The sequence below is a fragment of the Plasmodium inui genome (assembly GCF_000524495.1).
Source record: "Plasmodium inui San Antonio 1 unplaced genomic scaffold supercont1.21, whole genome shotgun sequence".
In the NCBI taxonomy this organism is placed as follows: Eukaryota; Apicomplexa; class Aconoidasida; order Haemosporida; family Plasmodiidae; genus Plasmodium; species Plasmodium inui.
In genome coordinates, this window is record NW_008481855.1 from 94,122 (window position 1) to 111,493 (window position 17,372).

At 47.4% G+C, this 17,372-nt stretch overlaps 3 protein-coding genes across 3 annotated transcripts; 1 reads left to right on the forward strand and 2 right to left on the reverse strand.

Moving 5' to 3' along the window:
- Positions 1-113: 113 nt before the first annotated feature.
- Positions 114-10,376, reverse strand: C922_04251 (hypothetical protein; the record flags this gene model as incomplete). The annotated part of the gene is made up of 5 exons (XM_008819836.1): positions 114-456; positions 647-3,545; positions 3,645-9,594; positions 9,678-10,022; positions 10,143-10,376. 5 exons carry the CDS (start codon positions 10,374-10,376, stop codon positions 114-116), a joined length of 9,771 nt encoding a protein of 3,256 aa, XP_008818058.1.
- Positions 10,377-10,406: 30 nt separating this feature from the next.
- On the reverse strand, positions 10,407-11,232 carry C922_04252 (hypothetical protein; the record flags this gene model as incomplete). Its single annotated transcript, XM_008819837.1, has 3 exons — positions 10,407-10,676; positions 10,804-11,124; positions 11,182-11,232. The coding sequence occupies 3 exons, from the start codon at positions 11,230-11,232 to the stop codon at positions 10,407-10,409; spliced, it is 642 nt and encodes a 213-aa protein (XP_008818059.1).
- A 3,565-nt stretch (positions 11,233-14,797) lies between these two features.
- C922_04253 (hypothetical protein) lies at positions 14,798-16,225 on the forward strand (the record flags this gene model as incomplete). Its single annotated transcript, XM_008819838.1, has 1 exon — positions 14,798-16,225. The coding sequence occupies one exon, from the start codon at positions 14,798-14,800 to the stop codon at positions 16,223-16,225; it is 1,428 nt and encodes a 475-aa protein (XP_008818060.1).
- Positions 16,226-17,372: the final 1,147 nt, after the last annotated feature.

Below are 17,372 nucleotides of genomic sequence, written 5' to 3' on the forward strand. Positions count from 1 at the left end.
CGAATTTGTACGAAGCAGCTATGGGCACCGCTCTACTGGCACACTGTGCCCGTTGGAGCACATGTCCACGTGATGATCCACACACCCACATCCCGCAGCCCCCGTGGCGCCGCCTAGAAGTGGAGGGCAGGGGAGGGGGGCGCCTGCTTGCAGCGGTAAAACAAAACGTATGGAGTGTGGTCGTTGGAGGGGTCCTTAGAAATTCTATTAATACTCTTAGAGCTCGTCTTGGTGACCGCCGAGTCGTCCATCTGGTACCATTCATTCGCTTCGTCCTGCGGATCCCGCTCAGATTTCTTCCCGATGAAGTAGTAGTGGCCGGAGGAGGCAGACGAGCCTCCGTGGATGATGCCTCCATACAGCTTGTAGTCAAAGTTGTTGACGACAATCTTCGAGTTAACCTTCACGTGCGTCTTGACTTTCTTCTTTTCGTTGGAGCTGAAGGACCAGTTGTATCTGAGGGAGGAGAAGAAGTGGGTATAGTGGTGTGTGCAGAGGGGGGAAGAAGTGGACACACACAATCGCTGCTGCCCGCTGTGTGGAAGCTCCCTGGACGCTGCACAAAAAACCGTAACGCAGCATAACTACACATTGTGAGCAACCGCTACATCGCTCCTCATCCATCCTCATCGCTAGCCCATCTCACCTGTTAAGGATCAATATGAAGTGGCAAGGCGGAGAGACGATTTCGTTCCACTTGAGGGCGTTCCTCTTTTTGTTGCATTTGGAGCAGCGGTACTTGTTTGATCCATGGATCTTCTCCTTCTGCACAAAGGTATCAAAAAACTTCTGAATGGATAGTCTCTCGGACGCCTTGACAGGAACAGGGAAGGACAAATCGTGAATGACTTCCTCCTTCTTCGAGACAAAGAAACATTTCTGACATTGGACCTTCTGAACAACAACACCTGAGAATATCAATCGTAGGAACTCTTTACTTGATCCTCCCAATTTGTCAAAAATGTATCTAAGCAGTTCTGTCACGTCTTGTTGGTTTCGATTATTCAGCTCATGTGGGAGGAGACCCAAAATGCAGTCAGGCGAAACGTATGTCTTCTTCGTCGTTGTCATTATAATGTAGAAATTTTTTAACTCTTGCAGAAATCTCTCCGACTCTTCTGTTGTTACATGGCTGATGGGGATTGTTCCATTGAGTGTATTCAGCCTACTCAGAGTGTTCATTTTTCCTAGTGAGCTATTCAGGTTACTTAATCCGTACATGCTTCTATTCCCGTGGATTGCTCCCTTTGGGCTGTTGGTTCCATTGGGCCCAGAAGTAGGGCTCTCCTTCTCCGCAAATGGATTCGAATTGTTTTGCCCTCCGTCTTTTGGATCCTCTCTAATATTAAACCGATATAAATTCACCACGAAGGACACGGTGCTGTATAGGGCCTGAAGCAGGCTATTCAGGTAACATGTGTTTCCTAAGTTTACCAATCCAATCGGTGGATGCTTCAGCTTACCCTTCGTCATTTTGTTGAACTGAGAATTGTCTACCTTTAGCATGAGATACTTTGGAGCAGTTCCTCTCCTTTTCGATTTGGTCGCTCCTCCCAATTTGTTCGTCTCTCCCGATTTGGTCGTCTCTCCGAATTGGTTCGTCTCCCCTGATCTGTTCTTCCCTCTCGGAATGCTGGTCGTGAAGTCCACCTCCTGATAGTTATCACTAAGGGGGTTCCTTTTTATACAAATATTCCTACTGACTGCACTACCAAGGGGGGTGACATCCTGCATCGGATTTTCATACGGGAATGCATTTAGCGGTCCATTGATGGCGTGTCTGCCAATCTGTTCCGTCTGATTGGCGACGATGTTGGGGTTATTTCCGTCTCGTTTTGCTGTTGCGTTGCTTTTCAGAGAGTCTTTTTTTTTCTTTTCCTTGCTTTGCCTTTCAGTGCTTAATGGCAGTCCCTTGGCCGACTCGGGGCCCAGATCCACTGCACTCTTCTGCTCCTTCGGCTGCTTCTGCGCCTTCTGTTGTTTCTTCTCCTCCTCTTCAGACTGCAGCTCCCCCAGGGATGGGAATTTCTTCATCACGATGTTCTCACTTGCGAACGGGTCAGGTGGCATCATCATAGAAGTAATACCTCCCCCCGCCGCTCCTCCTCCGCTACTCTTCTTCCCATGCGATAGCTCCTTTGTCCCTCCATTTTTATACTCCCCTCTGCTGATGTGATAATTCTGGCTGGATAAACTTTGCCTGGAGGTGGAAGAGTCCATGGGAAATATTCCTACACGCATGGGGTTCGATTCGAATAGGTCCCCTTTCGATTCGTGTGGATATGTCGATCTGTTTTCCTCTCCCAGAGCGGCGCCTGCTTCCTTGTTATGATAACTTTCTTTTTCCACCTGGTCACCGTTGGTGGCAGACTCCTCCCCGTCGTCGTTGTCTCTCCCTGCTTTCCTCTCCCCACATAGCGAGGCAGAGCCCTTCTTCCTGGAGAGTATTCTCTCCTCAACCGGATTGTTAAAGTGTAGACTGGTTATATACTCCTTAACATTGCAACTCTCATCGAGGCAGGCTCTTCCCTCCGAGTTGCCTTCGCTGTCGTAATTTCTAAACATGTCGTCGTAGGTGATGCAGTTTTCATCCGTGTCTTCTTCACTGCGGCAGAGGGCCACGCCCATCTGAACTGCGCCCATCTGGGGTATGCTCATCTGAGATATGCTCACCCCGCCCATGGGTGTTGATCCCCTCCCCCTCCCTCCGTTCCTCACGTGAGGGTTGCCATTATAACCCTGGTGACCACTGCTCTGGAGGATCCTATCACCCCTTCCCCGCCCACTGGCAAAGAAGACGCCATCCTCATGCGTCCTCTCCCCATTCGGCCCACTTCCCCCCATCGTGTGTTTCCTATCTGAATACAAATTCAACTTTTCGTTCCGGTAAAAATGCTCCAAGGTGTTTATCTTCTTTTCTCCTTCAGTTGGGAACGCACCTCTGTTTTGAGAGCTGCACGTACTGCTCCTCAGGTAGGATCTTTCTCCGAAGGGGGGCTGGAATCGTTCGGGAAGGCGCCCTTGGGGGAGCCGCCCTTCGGGGCACCGATCATAGAGGTTCTTTCCCTGTGCCATTTCATCCACACGTGGTGGATTGCTCACTCCAAACAACTGATGCGGAGTGCCGACACCGGGAAAGACACTCCCCAAGGAGGAAGAAGCCTGAATCAGTTCTAAGTCATTAAGTACGTCCTGAAGGAGCCTCATAATCTCTACATCAATTTCGTGCTCAATAAATTTCCAAAGAAAAAAGTACCTCTTAAAAAAGGGAATGAAATAAACAAGAACCAGATGCGCATTTTTAAAGGTCCTGAATCCAAGTTTTGGATTGTTTAGAAAATAATGAAACTGCTCTAGGCATGACTTGGCATTCAGGAGGTTCGATATTCTACAGATAACAATCTTGATACAGATGCCTAGGAGGAGTAAATTCTCCATTTCGTTGCTGTCGTTTGGGTATGCGCTTCTCTCGCTGTTCCTTGCGAAGGTGGGCTGTAGGCCGCCCTGGATTGTGGGTTCCCTCGGCTTATCCGCAGGGAAGGGCTCTGCAAAATGGGTGGAATAAGAGGCGTGAGTGGTGTAAGGTGGGGTCTGCAAAGTGTCCGCTGCTACGCCGTCGACGCTACACCGTTGGTGAGACGCACCGGAAACCACCCCTCTGTAATGGTCCCCCGTTGGGCCAAGTTCGTTGGTGTGCGTGGTTCGTAGTGCACTCAGAGGGAGGCTTCCAACTGCATTCGTATCGATGTTCGATCTCACCGCGTAACTCGCCTCTCCCGTACCTGGTCGCCTGGCCCAGGATCCTCCCCCCAGGAAGGCATCGAAGTAGCTGCTGCTGCGCATTTCATTGCTGACAAAATCGTCGAAGTTAAATTTGTTAATTATGTTCTCCACGTCAAACAGGTTCAGGTACCCATCGCCTTCATCCTCCGGCGTGTCATCCCTATTGGAGGAGCAGTTAGACAACGAGGTGCTCCTGCGGGGGGGAGCGGCGGCATCGGCTGTTTCTGCTCCAGATGCGGCTGCCGCTGCTGCTGCCACTCCTGCTGTCGCTCCACCCTCCGCGGGCACTGCCTTCCTCAAGTAGAGTGCGCCCCGCTCGATGCCTTTATTGACACACACATACTCATAGAACGCTCTAAAAAAAATGAGCATAAAATCGTAGTAGTAAAATTTGCTCTTATGCAAAAAGGCAAAGTCGTTAATCTTCTTCGTATCCCAAAAAAGGATACACAGGACATTCCAGATGGAGATAAACTGATTAACATCGATTCGGTTCATTTCAAAAAAGTCCCTAGAATATCTTTTTAATTCACTCTCCTCAATTAGGTACAGCGAGTAGATCAAATCATTTGAGCACTCCTCCTTATATCGAATTATATGCTTCAAAAAGTATGTAAAACAGATTTTCTGCAAATGGACGTTTTTCTTCTTCTCTTCTTGCAGCAAATAAAGTAAGTTCTTTTTTTTGCTTAAATCGTCTTCCCTGCTATTGAGCCAATTAAAGATTATTTTCAGAAAAGATTTCTTCGGACGAGAGGTATAGATATTAGACCAGATTGAAATGACTAAGTTTCGTATTTTACTTGCTTTTATCTCATTAATGTTTTTCTGTTTTTCATTTTTTAAGCATAACTTTAGTAACGTTTTGCATTCTTTGTATCCGACACATTTCAGTTTCTCTATACTTTTCCAGAGGTCGTTTGCATCCCTTCCTCCCCTCGCCATGTGTCTCTTCCTCTCGAAGAAGTAGTTGTCCGTGGGGTCCACGCTCGAGTGGTACCCCTCGAAGAAAATGTCGAACATTTTGTTCTTTATGTGCCTGTCTCGCGCGATGGCGGTTACTCGGTGGTTGGCGGTCCTATCGCTAAGCCTATCTGTAGCTTCGTCTTCCGCTTTGTCTTCCGTTTTTTTTGCCGCTTGGTCTGCCTGTTCCCCCTCTGCTTTCCCTGCCTCTTCCACCGCCACTTCATCCCCGTTTGACACAGGCCCTCCCTCGAGGGATGCCTCCCCCTCCTCCAAGTCAACACTGCCCCGCTTGCCGTCACTCCCAACAGCACTCCGGACACAATTCTTGTAGTACTCACTGGAATGAGTCCCACTGGAAAACTTAAACTTATAGAAAATGTATGTCTTCAGAAACCACTCTGCATATCTGAAGTCAATTTTATCATTAAACAGATAGACCAAATCATCCGAATTGAAATTCCTTTCAAACAATTCGTTATCCAAAATGAATAAATAAAACAAGCAGATAATACAAGCAACGTACAGCTGGGGGTACACATACAGTGTATTTAATATCTCATTGAGCATGAGCTTCTTCTCCTCACTAGACGAGTAATACAAAATCTTCCTGACTTTGTATATTTTGTCCTCGTTGCTTAACTCTAGGGAGAGCAAGATGTTCTTCACGTTCTTGTGGCTCTTTGGGGGTCCGCCAATGTGCAGTTGGTCCTCGCTGTGTAGCTTCTCCTCACTCTGTAGCTTCTCCTCACCGCTTTTTCCCTCCGCTGCGTCCTTTTCGGCCCTGCCGCGTGAAGCACCCTTAGTCGAACGACCAGCTGCGCGGCCGGCCACCACGTGCGCCGCTCTTCCTGCGGAGAAGGTCTTCTCCCCCTTACGTCGTCTGGAACTTGGAACTGGATCATCCGCGTAGTCTCCATCCACCACACCATCTGCGTTGTCGAGATCATCTCCATCCTCCTCATCCACCACGCCATTTGTGTTCTCCAGATCATCTCCATCCTCCGCATCCACCACACTATCTCCACCCTGCGAGTCATCTCCACCCTCCGCGTCTTCCACACCGTTTGCGCCTCTCTGCGCGCGCCGAGCCGTCCCAGTGTGCTCCCCGCCGGAATCGGAGCGGAAGCCAGTGCCAAACCACGCGCCGAAGCCCGAGTCGAAGCGCTCTCCGCTATCCCTACGTCCGCGCCCCTTCTTGCGGTGGTCGCCCTTTCCACTTTTTCCATCCTCCTTAGTGAAGCTCGGGTAAAAGCTTAAAGAATCACTGTTCCGTTTATTCATTCCAAAAAAATTATCAATCCTGAGTGCGCGGCTAGTCTTTTGGCCGCTCCTGTGGCCGCTTCTATTCATCATCTGTACATCCTCATAATCATCGTGGGAATGTTTTTTTTTCTTCTTTACGTCAAAGTCTACTTCTTCGTCTGCCCCGTCTACGTAATCGTCTTCCCTCTTTGCGTCGTAATTTGTGTCGACACTTTTTCTTTCGATTAATCTTTTCAGACTTAAAAAATTGTTGGAAAAAAATTCGAGGCTTTTGTTCAGGTGCAGTCCTGCTCCTCCGCTGCCGCTGTTGTTGTTTCCATGTTCTGCAGGTATCCCACTCCCTTCGTCATTAAACGAGTGGACTGTATCTTTCCCTGGGAATCTTCTTCTGCTTTTTAATTTTTTAACTCTGTCATCGTCTTCGAAGTTAGCATCTTTCAGCTTTACGTGAGATTCTCTTTTTTTCTTTTCATGGTGGAAGGTATAGTAATCATCATCTTCCTCCTTCGAGTATGTGGAAGCAAACGTATTGTGATGACTTCCCTCTTTGCCTGACCGGGGGTCCACTTTGTAGTCCCCTTTGTAGCTCGTTCTTTTCTCTTCCTCCTTATCGTAGAACTTCTTCTTCCTATGGGTCACCTCCACATGGCTGCCAATTTTGTGTCCGCCCTTTCTCTTCTCCGCATTGGATAGGCTGTCTCTGGACATCTTCGTCTGCAGAATTTCGTTTCGCAGAATCTCAATCTCGGTGTTTATATTTTCCGTTCGGATTACTTTGGAGATGTTCCTCAGCATATGTTTTTCTCGCGCGTTTCTCTCGTGTCGATTGTCTCCTTCGTCTTCTCCGTCGTCTTCTCCGACGTCTTCTTCCCGCTGCTGATCCCCCTCTAGGGCAAAACTGTGACGGAAGTCTTTACCGTTCAGATTCTTTCTATACAGTTGGTTATCGAGCACTGAGCTGAAAAACACCTTCATGTATTCTTCCCTAAAATTGTCTTTTTTTCGTCGACTGCCCTTTCGTTTTCTTTTTGCCTTTTCCGAGGTTGCTCCTTCTTCTGCGTTATGCACATCGTCTGAGTAAGCTAGGATCCCGTTATGGAGATCATCTCTTGGGAGATCGTCCAGCATATCCACGTAGAGGTTGTCATCGGGGGCGTCCTCTGCAATTACCGCGTCGTGAAGGCGGCCTCCCCCGTCATGGGAAGGGAAATTTCCTCCCTTGTCATCATAAAAGTCATCATCCCCTAGGGAGCAAATCGAATTGTTGTTGGTTCGACTGGAGTTCCGCTTCTCCTTCACGCTCCTACGCTTGTGTGGTTTGTTCTTCTCCTCTTCCTCCACGATCTTCACCCTTTCCAGCTTCCCACTTTTGCTCTTCCTGGTGAGCTCTCCCTGGAATTTTTTTTTCTTCCTTCTCTCTTTGTGAATTCCGCTCGACTCCTGCGGTTTTTTTTCCAGGTGGTGGCCATCGTGAAGGTCTTCGTGACCACAGCTATTATCACCATCACGATCGTCGTGTTCGTAACCACTGCGTCCTTCTGCGCCTTCCCCATCATAGTCGCCATAGTCATCACTTTTTTCCCTATAAAGGTCTTCCCCTGCGGCCTTCCCCCTCTCCACTTGGTCGTCTTCATAGTCATCGTCGCTGTGTTGGTCATCCTGCTGGTCGTCCTTCTGGTCGTCTTGCTCGTCATCCTGCTCGTCATCCTGCTCGTCGCCCTCCTCCTCATTCTCTTCTTCTTCTCCCTTCAAGCTCTTCCTCCCCCTTGCAACGCCCTTCCCAGCACTGCTGCCCTTCCTGTCACCCCACTTCTCCCTTCTCAAACGTTTGATAAATTCATCCTCCTGGTGAGTGCATTCATTATTCCTGTGCTTTGAAAGTTTCCCATTTTTCACATCGGCGAAATAGGACAGCTCATCGAAGTGATCAAAATTGTGTTGCTTGCTCGATTTTTTTTTTCTTTTTTCTTTTTTTTTTTCTTCATTTAATAATAAAATGTCTTTAAAAAAATCCTGGTGGAACGTCAAGTTCGATCCGTTCATGCTGTATATGTTGCTCATCTTTTTTTGAAGCAGTTTCTTCGAGTTGTTCGCTTCGTATTCAAAATAGTTGTTTTCGTTTGGTACCGTTTTGTTGCTGAAGAGGGATGTCTTCCCAAGCAGATCGTCGCGTTGGAGAAGATCGCTGCGTTCCAACAAATCTGAATTCTCATCTGGCGCCCTGTTCATGTCAGTCTCTCCATCTTGGGAGTTCCCCTTCGCGCCTCTCTGGAAACTTCCAATTTGTCTCATCCCCTGCACACTTCCACCACTCGATTCTCGTTTCACATATCTGCTGCTTCCTTCTGTTTTGTTTTTTTTGTCGTCGCCCCCCTCGGAGCGGTCCACATCTGCTGGGTTTGAGCCCCCCCTGTTCTTTTCTATAGCGTGTGCATGTGTCACTCCTTCGTTCACCCCGCTGCTTTTTTCTTTTCCACTCGAGTTGGTCTTCCCCTGTCCGTTATCTCCAATAGAAACCACCCCACTGCTGCCACTATCGTCATTTCCACCAACCCCTTTGCCACCATTTCGAAGGGAATCCTTCCTGGGAATCACTTCAACTTCTCCCTTGTCAATCGATTTTGTATGATTATTAGGGACAAAATTGAATGAGAGTTTCTCCAAAGATTCCACCCGTTTATCGCTTCGATTTGACTCACTAGACTTCCCTCGCTTCCCCTGCTTTGCATCATGGGAGGGTTCTTCTCCCTTCGAGTTGGTGTACCCATCACTTGTTAACACCGTGCGGAGGTGATTCTTCGACAAGACATCTTCACTTAGGAAGCTTTCGTTCACGTCTTTGTCGAATACTCTACTGAGTGATCCTCCAAAGGGTTCGTCCTTCTTCTGCGGCTCCTTCCGCTCCTCCTCTTCCTCCCCCATCTTGTCCTTATTAAACGCAAACAACGATTGCAAATTTTGGTATTCCCTTATGAAATTCTCGTACACGTTGTCCTTCATAGATGTCTTTTTCTCGTCATTGATATTCCCCTCATCGTGAATCTCACTTGAGTTTTTCTTCTTCTTTTTTTGGCTAGTTACTATGTGTGTATATTTGGACGTACTTTCTTTGGTTTCTTCTTCGTGGATATTACTCGGGTGATGGCCTCGTCGGTCCACTTCCCCGATTCTTCCTCTTTCGGGTAAACTTCCATCCACATCGATCCCTTTGGGATTCTTCTTTTTATTTTTCTTAACCCTCTGTTCGAATTCCTTCTGGGGGTGATTTTCCTCCTCTGCGTACCTCTCCTTGTGCGCGTCCAAACCCCCCTCTGCAAAGCCCTCCGCATCGGGGAGGGAATAACTGTTGTTGTTCATTGTTAGTTCGCCCCAAGGCTGGCTCTGTTTTGAGTTCTTTTTAAAGCGGGGGTCACTGTGGGCACAGTCGCTTCGTGGCGCGCTGCTGACCTCTCTTCCCCTGCTGCTACCACGTCTGCAACTGCTATTGCTGCCGGTATTACCGCTTCTATGGGTGCCCCCCTGCTTTCCCCCTTCGCTCTGGCCAGAAGGTTCGTCGCGTATCCCGTTCCTCACGAAGTGCCACTGGGGCGGAGGGGAACGCGAATCATCATGCAGCGTCCCCCTTCTGCCCTGTGGGTAATTTTTCGTGGCTGCCTCGCGCGAACTGCAGTTCCCGCTTCGGTCAACCCTTTCCGTGGTGTCCTTCTCGTTTCCGCTGCTGTTTTTCCCGCTTTTTTAATTCCTTTCCTTTGCCTTTGGCCCTGGGTTTTGCTGCGGTTTTCCCCGTCGCCTCGGTCTCCGTCTTCGTCCTCGTCTTCGTTTTCAGCAATGTATTTGCTGATATGTTTGCCAATTTTTTTGCCAATATTTTGGGCGCAATTTTTGCCGCTATCGTTGCCGCAAAATTTGGCGCTATTTTTGCCGCAATTTTTACCGCTACTTTTTGCGGAACTTTTGGCGCTATCTTCACCGCAAAATTTGCCACTTCCTCTCACGGCGCCATTACTGGGCTACCATTTTTGCGGTCGGGGGGGGGGATGCACCGCCAAATTGACCGCCGCGCCCGGTTCGGCCGTCCGCACTCCCAGTGTCCACTGCCGTTTGCAGCAATGACTACAAGATTTTTTCACCGTGACGCAATCGGCTCTGCTTAAATTATTTTTATGCATGTGGCTGAGATTGAAGAAGAGAGAAGCAATATGGTTTGGCACTCCGTAAGTGCTGTTGATGTCACTTTTTTTTTTTCTCTCCTTCCCTTGTTCTTCCTCCGCTTGGTAACGGTCATGATCAGATGAGCTGGCCTGGGTTGTCCCATTGCCACTTCTGCAGCAGATGAGGCAATTTTTGCAATTCTCCCCCCCCATGCGATTTTCTCATTTTTTGCATTCCTCGCATCATTCGCATCCTTCCGCGTTTGTGTAGTTTGCTGAGGTGGCCCCCTGCGCTCTGCTTCCCCCCCCCTTGGAACGGTCACTCCATTCACCCATCTGTTGCGCCTTTACCCCTTCTGCGTCTTCTCCGTCCGCGCCGAAAAAGTTCCCGTCGCAGCTGTACATATCGCTGATGTAGAGTTGTTTGTGGTACCCATTCGTATGGTGGCACCAGTGGCCGTTTCGATCTGTCGGAAGAGCACTGTCCTCATGTCTGTTTTTCCTGCTTTCCCGCTTAAGAAGAAGGCACCTTCAGCCCATAAAGTGTACTTTTCCTTCCTTGCTTCGTTGACCTTGGCTCGCGTCCTTTCCTGGCGATGAGAAGGACCTCTCACGCTGTGCACAATCTTCTGAGGACCACCTCCTTACCGAAGAGGAAGTTCTCATCGTCTGTGGAGCCGAACTGGGTAGGAAAGACTGTCTCCTCCCTTATGGGACTTCGCTTTCCTTTTTCAATTCCATGTGCGAGTGTAGAACCATTTCGGATGTTTTCTTTTAAATTGTGGAGGATGAAAAAGGTCGCGTCATCACCTTTGTCAACATCGCCTCTACAGTGACCTAGTCCACCTCCACGGTTGAAGCAGTTCGTATCTCCACGATTGTAACTGGAGCTGTACTTATGGTGGTTTCCACTCTTTTTACTCTGGAGCTTAGAGCAAGTGCTTCCCAGTTTCCCTTTCTTCTAATTTTCGAAATGGCTAAGCCATATGGGACTGAGGAACTTGTCACCGTCATCCACGTGGTCGTTCCGAAGCGACTTGTCCGCTTTGGTTGGTATCCTTTCGCGCATTTTGGAAGACTCGCCTGCTTAGAAAAGTTAGAGAAAATTTTTCATAGGCATTTCTTTTTCATTTCGTTCAATACTTTATGGTGAGCAATCCGTCTGCTTTATCGGAGTGTGCCTCTCCAGCTGCGCCATGTGTGCTGCGTACACGTGTGTACGCGGTGTAGGCTTTCTAGAGGTGTAGACATTCGGGAGGTGCTAGACGCGTCGCGGGAAGCCTCCCTGCAAGCTTCGCAACGTCTCTCTGTCTACTTCCTTCTCTAACACCAATGAGGAAAGACACTAGTGTAGGCGTCCTTATGATTGAAGCAAGGGGTGACTTGGAACGGCATGCGAAAGAAAAGGGAGTCGTGGATTCCTGCCCAACATGTCAGGGGAGAGCGGGGGTGAGACGCGAATCACTCTTCCGGTTCACGCGTTGGTTAAGACTGCGCTGCTGTTGCGATAGAAGTCGAGGTAGAGGTCAATATTGATGTCACTGTGGAAGCTACAATGTACGCCACTATGTAGGCCACTATGGCTGCGATTTTTCTTTCCTCTTTGGGCCTTTTCCCATGTAGGAGAAGCGGAGGGTTCCGTGAGTCGCGATAACACACTCGCGCTGTGCCGCACACATGTGGCTTCTGCGCTTATCCTACTGGGCTGAACGATGCATAGTGAGAGAAACCTGGGCAATGAGACAAATTCACGTTGGCAGTCGCTCGTTTGCTTCTTAGCTATCCCGCTTCGTTCTCACCTCCTTTTCTCATTCTTTTATCCGACAACGGAGCCCCCGCGGGCGCTTCCCTCGAAAGGTTAACTAGATGCCCTCTTTGGCGAGGTAGCCCAGGTGGCAAAGCTTCTCAAAAGAGTGTTCCTTCCCTTCGGTGGGTACACAAATGGAGAGCGCGACGGGAAAAGAAGTGAACAACAACGTGGTGGAAGGTAAAAGAAGGGCGCATAGAGGGGAATGTCTGTGTGTGGGCGGGTGCGCATCCGCCAGATGTAGAAGAGAGGCATACGCACAAGCGAAACGTTTCTCTTAGGATGCACAGAAATTATGGGTTTGGAAAAATTAGACTAGAAGCAGAGGTGACCTTGCTAGCACACATAGGGGAATCCATCCCTGGGCATTTTTTTTTTTTTTTTTTTGGAACGTGAAAGTTGATAAGAAAGATAGGAATGAACCTCGGCGCACCGGGGGGAGAGGCTATGCAGGCCATTCCGCCGGGGGAGGCATACCTTGGTGGTGTCTATACCAGAGCGGCAGCGTTTCCACTTTGCATTGCATTTGTGCTAGTAATGGGCCCTACATAGGAGGGCGCATATTTTTCATCTGCAAAGATAGAGATGCGCCTTCTGTTCACGCTGCTAGTTTTCGGGCCAGCCAGAGGTGGGGGCGTAAGCAAGCGTCTGCGCAGGGGCATGTTAACCCATATGTTCCGGTGCAGGATAGCCTTATACGTTCATGTGCATGATAGCCTATATGTTGATGTCTATACTCAGGTACCAACATGTGTTCGTACGGAGGGGCACCTCCGACTGGTCCTTTGCCCGGCTGTCCTTGTGGAAGGGACTCGGCAGACGGGGTCAAATTCACATCTTTCATTTTACAACTTTCCCGCCTTGACCACTGCCCCCCCCCCACGCCACTTTGGAGTTTTCGTTTTTGCCCTTAAAAAAATGATGCCCCTGTGCGTCAAGGGGACAAAGAGGCAGAGCACTGCAGTTGTTTAGCATCCCCTGTTTTGCGAAGATTGGAAAAGGGCAAAAAGAAAAAAAAAAATGGAAATAAGAGAAGAAAAAGGGAAGAAAATAAGAGGAGAAAAAGGGAACGAAATATGGAAAGACAAAAGAAAGAAAATGATAGCAGCAGGAAGGAAGCAAAACCGCAAAGAAACGACCGGGGGAAAAAAATGCAGGGGGGAGCAATGGCAAAAACGCCAAAGCATCAACCGACAGGCGACTCAAGCGGGCGCTCGCACGTGAACGACACACATTTCATGTGGGCGGTACGTAGAGGAGAATAGCACAATTCTTCAAGCAGCAAAAGCAACGCCCCTTCAGAGATGAAAAAAAAAAACACCAAAGAGAAAAAAAAACAAAAAAAAGACGCCAAAGAGAAAAAAAAAACAAAAAAAAAAAACCCTCCTCTGCGAACAAAAAATAGTAACCATTTTGCGCGTAAAAATTTGCGTTAACTGTGCCCTACGCCAACTGAGCGGTGAAATCAAATCAGTTGCAAACGGCCGCGTCTCCGTGGCCACGGAATGTGCACAGTGGACGAAAGAGCTTTGTTCCGACAGAACTGCAACCTCGTGATGTAGCAATTTATCCTTTCAATCGGATGCGGAAAATTACCCTTCTTACCGGAGGCGCCGGTTCCGAGTTGGTCGCCGCGATGAAGTTTTTTCAAAATGAACAATCACCCCTTAGTGCTCTCCTTCGGCAAATTAACAGACTTGTTCGCGAATTAATATGTCATTCTTCTCACCATTTTTCACGTGAATGATTTTTTTCATTTTTTTGTCTTTGGCGTTTTTTTCTTTTTCTTTTTTTCTCCCTCTTTGACGTTTCTTTTTTTTTTCTTTTTTTTTCTCCCTCTTTGGCGTTTCTTTTTTTTTTTTTTTTCACTGGATCGGAAGCTGTGCATGCGAAATTGTTCGCAAGAGTTGTACACGTAAAAATCTGTTGCACAAAAGTTTATACATAAAACGGAATAGCAAACGCCCGAATGTATTTGTAACCTGGTTTGATTTATTTCCTTGGACACCCTTTTGTATATTTTCGTTGGCGAATGTGTTCCCGTTTGGTTCACTTATTCATTTGTCTGCTATTGCGTTCTTTTTCTCCCTCACCGGATTGCACACATGCGTGGACATATATTCGTAAACATATATACGTACACATATTTACAGATACATATATACGCACACATATGGACATTTTTTGATACAGCTAAACATCGCGTGTGTAAGCATCCCCCCCCACTTTAAAGCGAAGAAAAGGAGGAGTTTCACCTTTCCTCTCTGTGTGTACACATAGATCCAGCACCTCCATTATACGCAGACTTGTGAATTCATCGCCTATCTGGGATTGACCTGCACGTGCCTGGTTACGCATATAGATGATCGCTCCCAGTCAGTTGCGACTGCCCACAGATCGATGCCACTGCGGCGGATTAACACTTATCCAGCGCCAACGCCAGGAAATATTCAGATAAAAAATAAGAAAGTAACTATAAATATATACATGTATTTTATATATATGTACATATAAGAGGGGATCACCGCTCCTGCACGGCCGCCCAGATGACCTGAACTGACTATGCAACTCTGCACATCACCGTCTCGGCCCCCCTTTTGCTTATTCTCCGAAGCATAGCTCCGTTGCAACCACCCCGCCACTAGCAGGCCTCTCCATGTGCCCATTTTTAATTGCTCTTTTTTAATTGCTCTTTTTTAATTGCCCCTTTCTGATTGACCCTTTCTGATTGACCCTTTCTGATTGACCCTTTCTGATTGTCCATTTTTAATTTCCCCTTTTTGATTGCCGTCTTGTTTCCCCTTTTTCTCCCCTCTTACACTCCAAAATGATTTTTAAAAAAAGCAAGTTGCTCGGACTCTCCCTGTTGTTGGTATTTGTGGAGTATGTATGCCGCGATGGGGGACGAAAGTGGATGAGTCTGTTCAGGCGCTGGGAAGCCGTCTCGTATAACGGAAGCGACATGATTCTTAGCCAGAGCAGGTGGGGAAAAAATGCCTACAGGCTCTCTCGAAAGAGTATCCTCCAGTTTGAAAAAGGCTACGAGCAAGTCAGACAAAAGGAGAGAATCGAACGAAGCAGTCTAGTGTGCATCGTGCCCAGTGGAATGCCCCGCTTCAGAATGTTGCACGATGACGTAAAGGCACAGAAGCAGCCTCTTCTCAGGGAAGGGACCGAAAATGACATAAGCCTCAGCGGAAATGCAGAAGCTGCAGTCGATAGTGAAGCAAAGGGGCAGACACAGCTAAAGTCGCAACCAGCACCAGAGGGAGGATCACCACCACAGAGCACACCAACCAAGCCAAGTCCTCTCATAGAACAGAATACGATGGATCATTATATAGATGTGTGTACACAGATAAGAAACAAAAAGTTCTCCTTTAACAATTGTGAACTTTTTCATCAATCACCGACGGTGACACTTTACAGAAACATGTTGCAAGATAAGAGTCAAACAAGATATGACCTCATAGGATATGGAACACTGGATGATGTGTCTCTGTACGGAGCGAGTCAGGCACTAAACAATATTGATATCATCAAACAGTGGAACAAGAATATATACAAAATTAATTACCTCAAATTGAATAAGGACTCTCTACTGCAGAAGTATCAGAAGAACGAAAAAATTGACGCCTCCAAATATATTCTCCAAGATGGGCACCTAAAAGGAAATCCAAGATACATATATCTGATTAATGGACTTCCTTGGCCATTTAAAAGCCACGACACAGCGTATGAATTTTATCAGAAATACACAGGGGATCAGAAGATGCTCCTTGTTGCCAACAGATCTGCGAATGAGGTGTTCGCTCCTAGTGGTTACTACACACGTATAAATAACTATGAGAATTTTTTCTGCCTCTACCCTAAGAGTGATGACTTCTACGAGAAAGGACTGGAGTATGTCATCTCCGTTTACTATGATGTGAACATACATGAGTTTTTCCGCAATAAGATTCTGTCTCAGATTTTCCCTTCTCTCATTTTCAACTTGCATGATTCTTCTAAGAAAATGACTGAGGAAGGACTATCCGTTTCGGCTGATGGCATAAGGAAGGAGCTCCCTTTTCAACTCACAGAGAGTGCTACTCTTAACCATGCCGATAACCAGGACGGCATCGAGATGTCCACGTCCCCCTTCTTTGGCGCCACCGTCCTGCGTATCATCTTCGTGGACCCCTTCTACTACATTTGGACCACCAATGTGACTTTGTTCAAAAAAATCTACGGCATCGTCACGTGCGTCTTCTGAGCTGCTACCGGTGAACCGGTCAACCGATCAACCGACCAACCGACCAAGCGCATGCTCTGTGACCCGCACCCCTCCCGTTTCTTCTACGGAGCGCATATCTCTCACACAGTGTTCCCTAAAAAATACACACAAGTGAGTGAACTGCGCACAACCCCCCGTCGGCGTTTCGCCAATTTAGTGGTGATTCTCCCGTGTCGCCCACCGTATTGGACACCTCTGCTTTATTATAATTTGTTAGCTCGTCTCATGTTGATGTTTTCTTTGTTCTTCTTTTCTTTTTTCTTTTTCTTTGTTTTTTTTTTTTTTTTCTTCCAAAAGAACAGCCACCTATATGTTCAATCTGGCGAAGAATCCTAAATTTTTAATCATCTTCATTCCATGCAAACTTTTTCTCTGTTCCATAGACTCTTCAGCCTTCTGTAAGAAGCTGAAAAGGAAGGGCTGAGTACGCCGCATAGCCATAGTTGCAGCTGCTGCGGTGACCACGCAAGGCAACTCAATCCAACCCCTTTGAACAGCTCGTAGAAACAGCCTTAAACAGGTCACTCGAAAGGAAATTCGCCTCTATCTTTTTTTACCAGGAAAAATTCGCATGCACGTACATATCTAAGGAACGCTATATACGGCTAGTCAAAAAAAATGATCTGGCTATGGCAGGTGGTCGGTCGGAGTAATCGTCCAGCCGCCCCCAACAATATTAGTTTAAGTTGACAAAAAAAAAAAGAGAAAGAAAAGCGTATCCTCAATGATATGGCAACTCCTCCAAAGGGAAGAAGCACAGCCAATGTTTGCACGTACACACATCATCGGAAGGAAAGATGTGTATAGAATGCACCTTATAAGTATTACTAAGGGGCATTTTAAAAATAACCTCCGGATAATAACTGCATCCCATGGCTTCTACTCATTGCCTTCATTATGGGAATGCCCTCCCTTATATGTGTTCCCAGATGTCCCACAATTCCGCTTAGGATTTATACCCCTCTTAAGGCGTCTTCAGAATTACTTCTGGCAATAAGACAGCTGAAATTGCTATACAGAAGAATACCTCATAGGGATTACTCATTACAAGGGGGGGTCTTCACTTAATATATTTCCTTTCCCCATTGTAAGGATGAAAAAGGGAGAAACACTCAAAATAAATCTG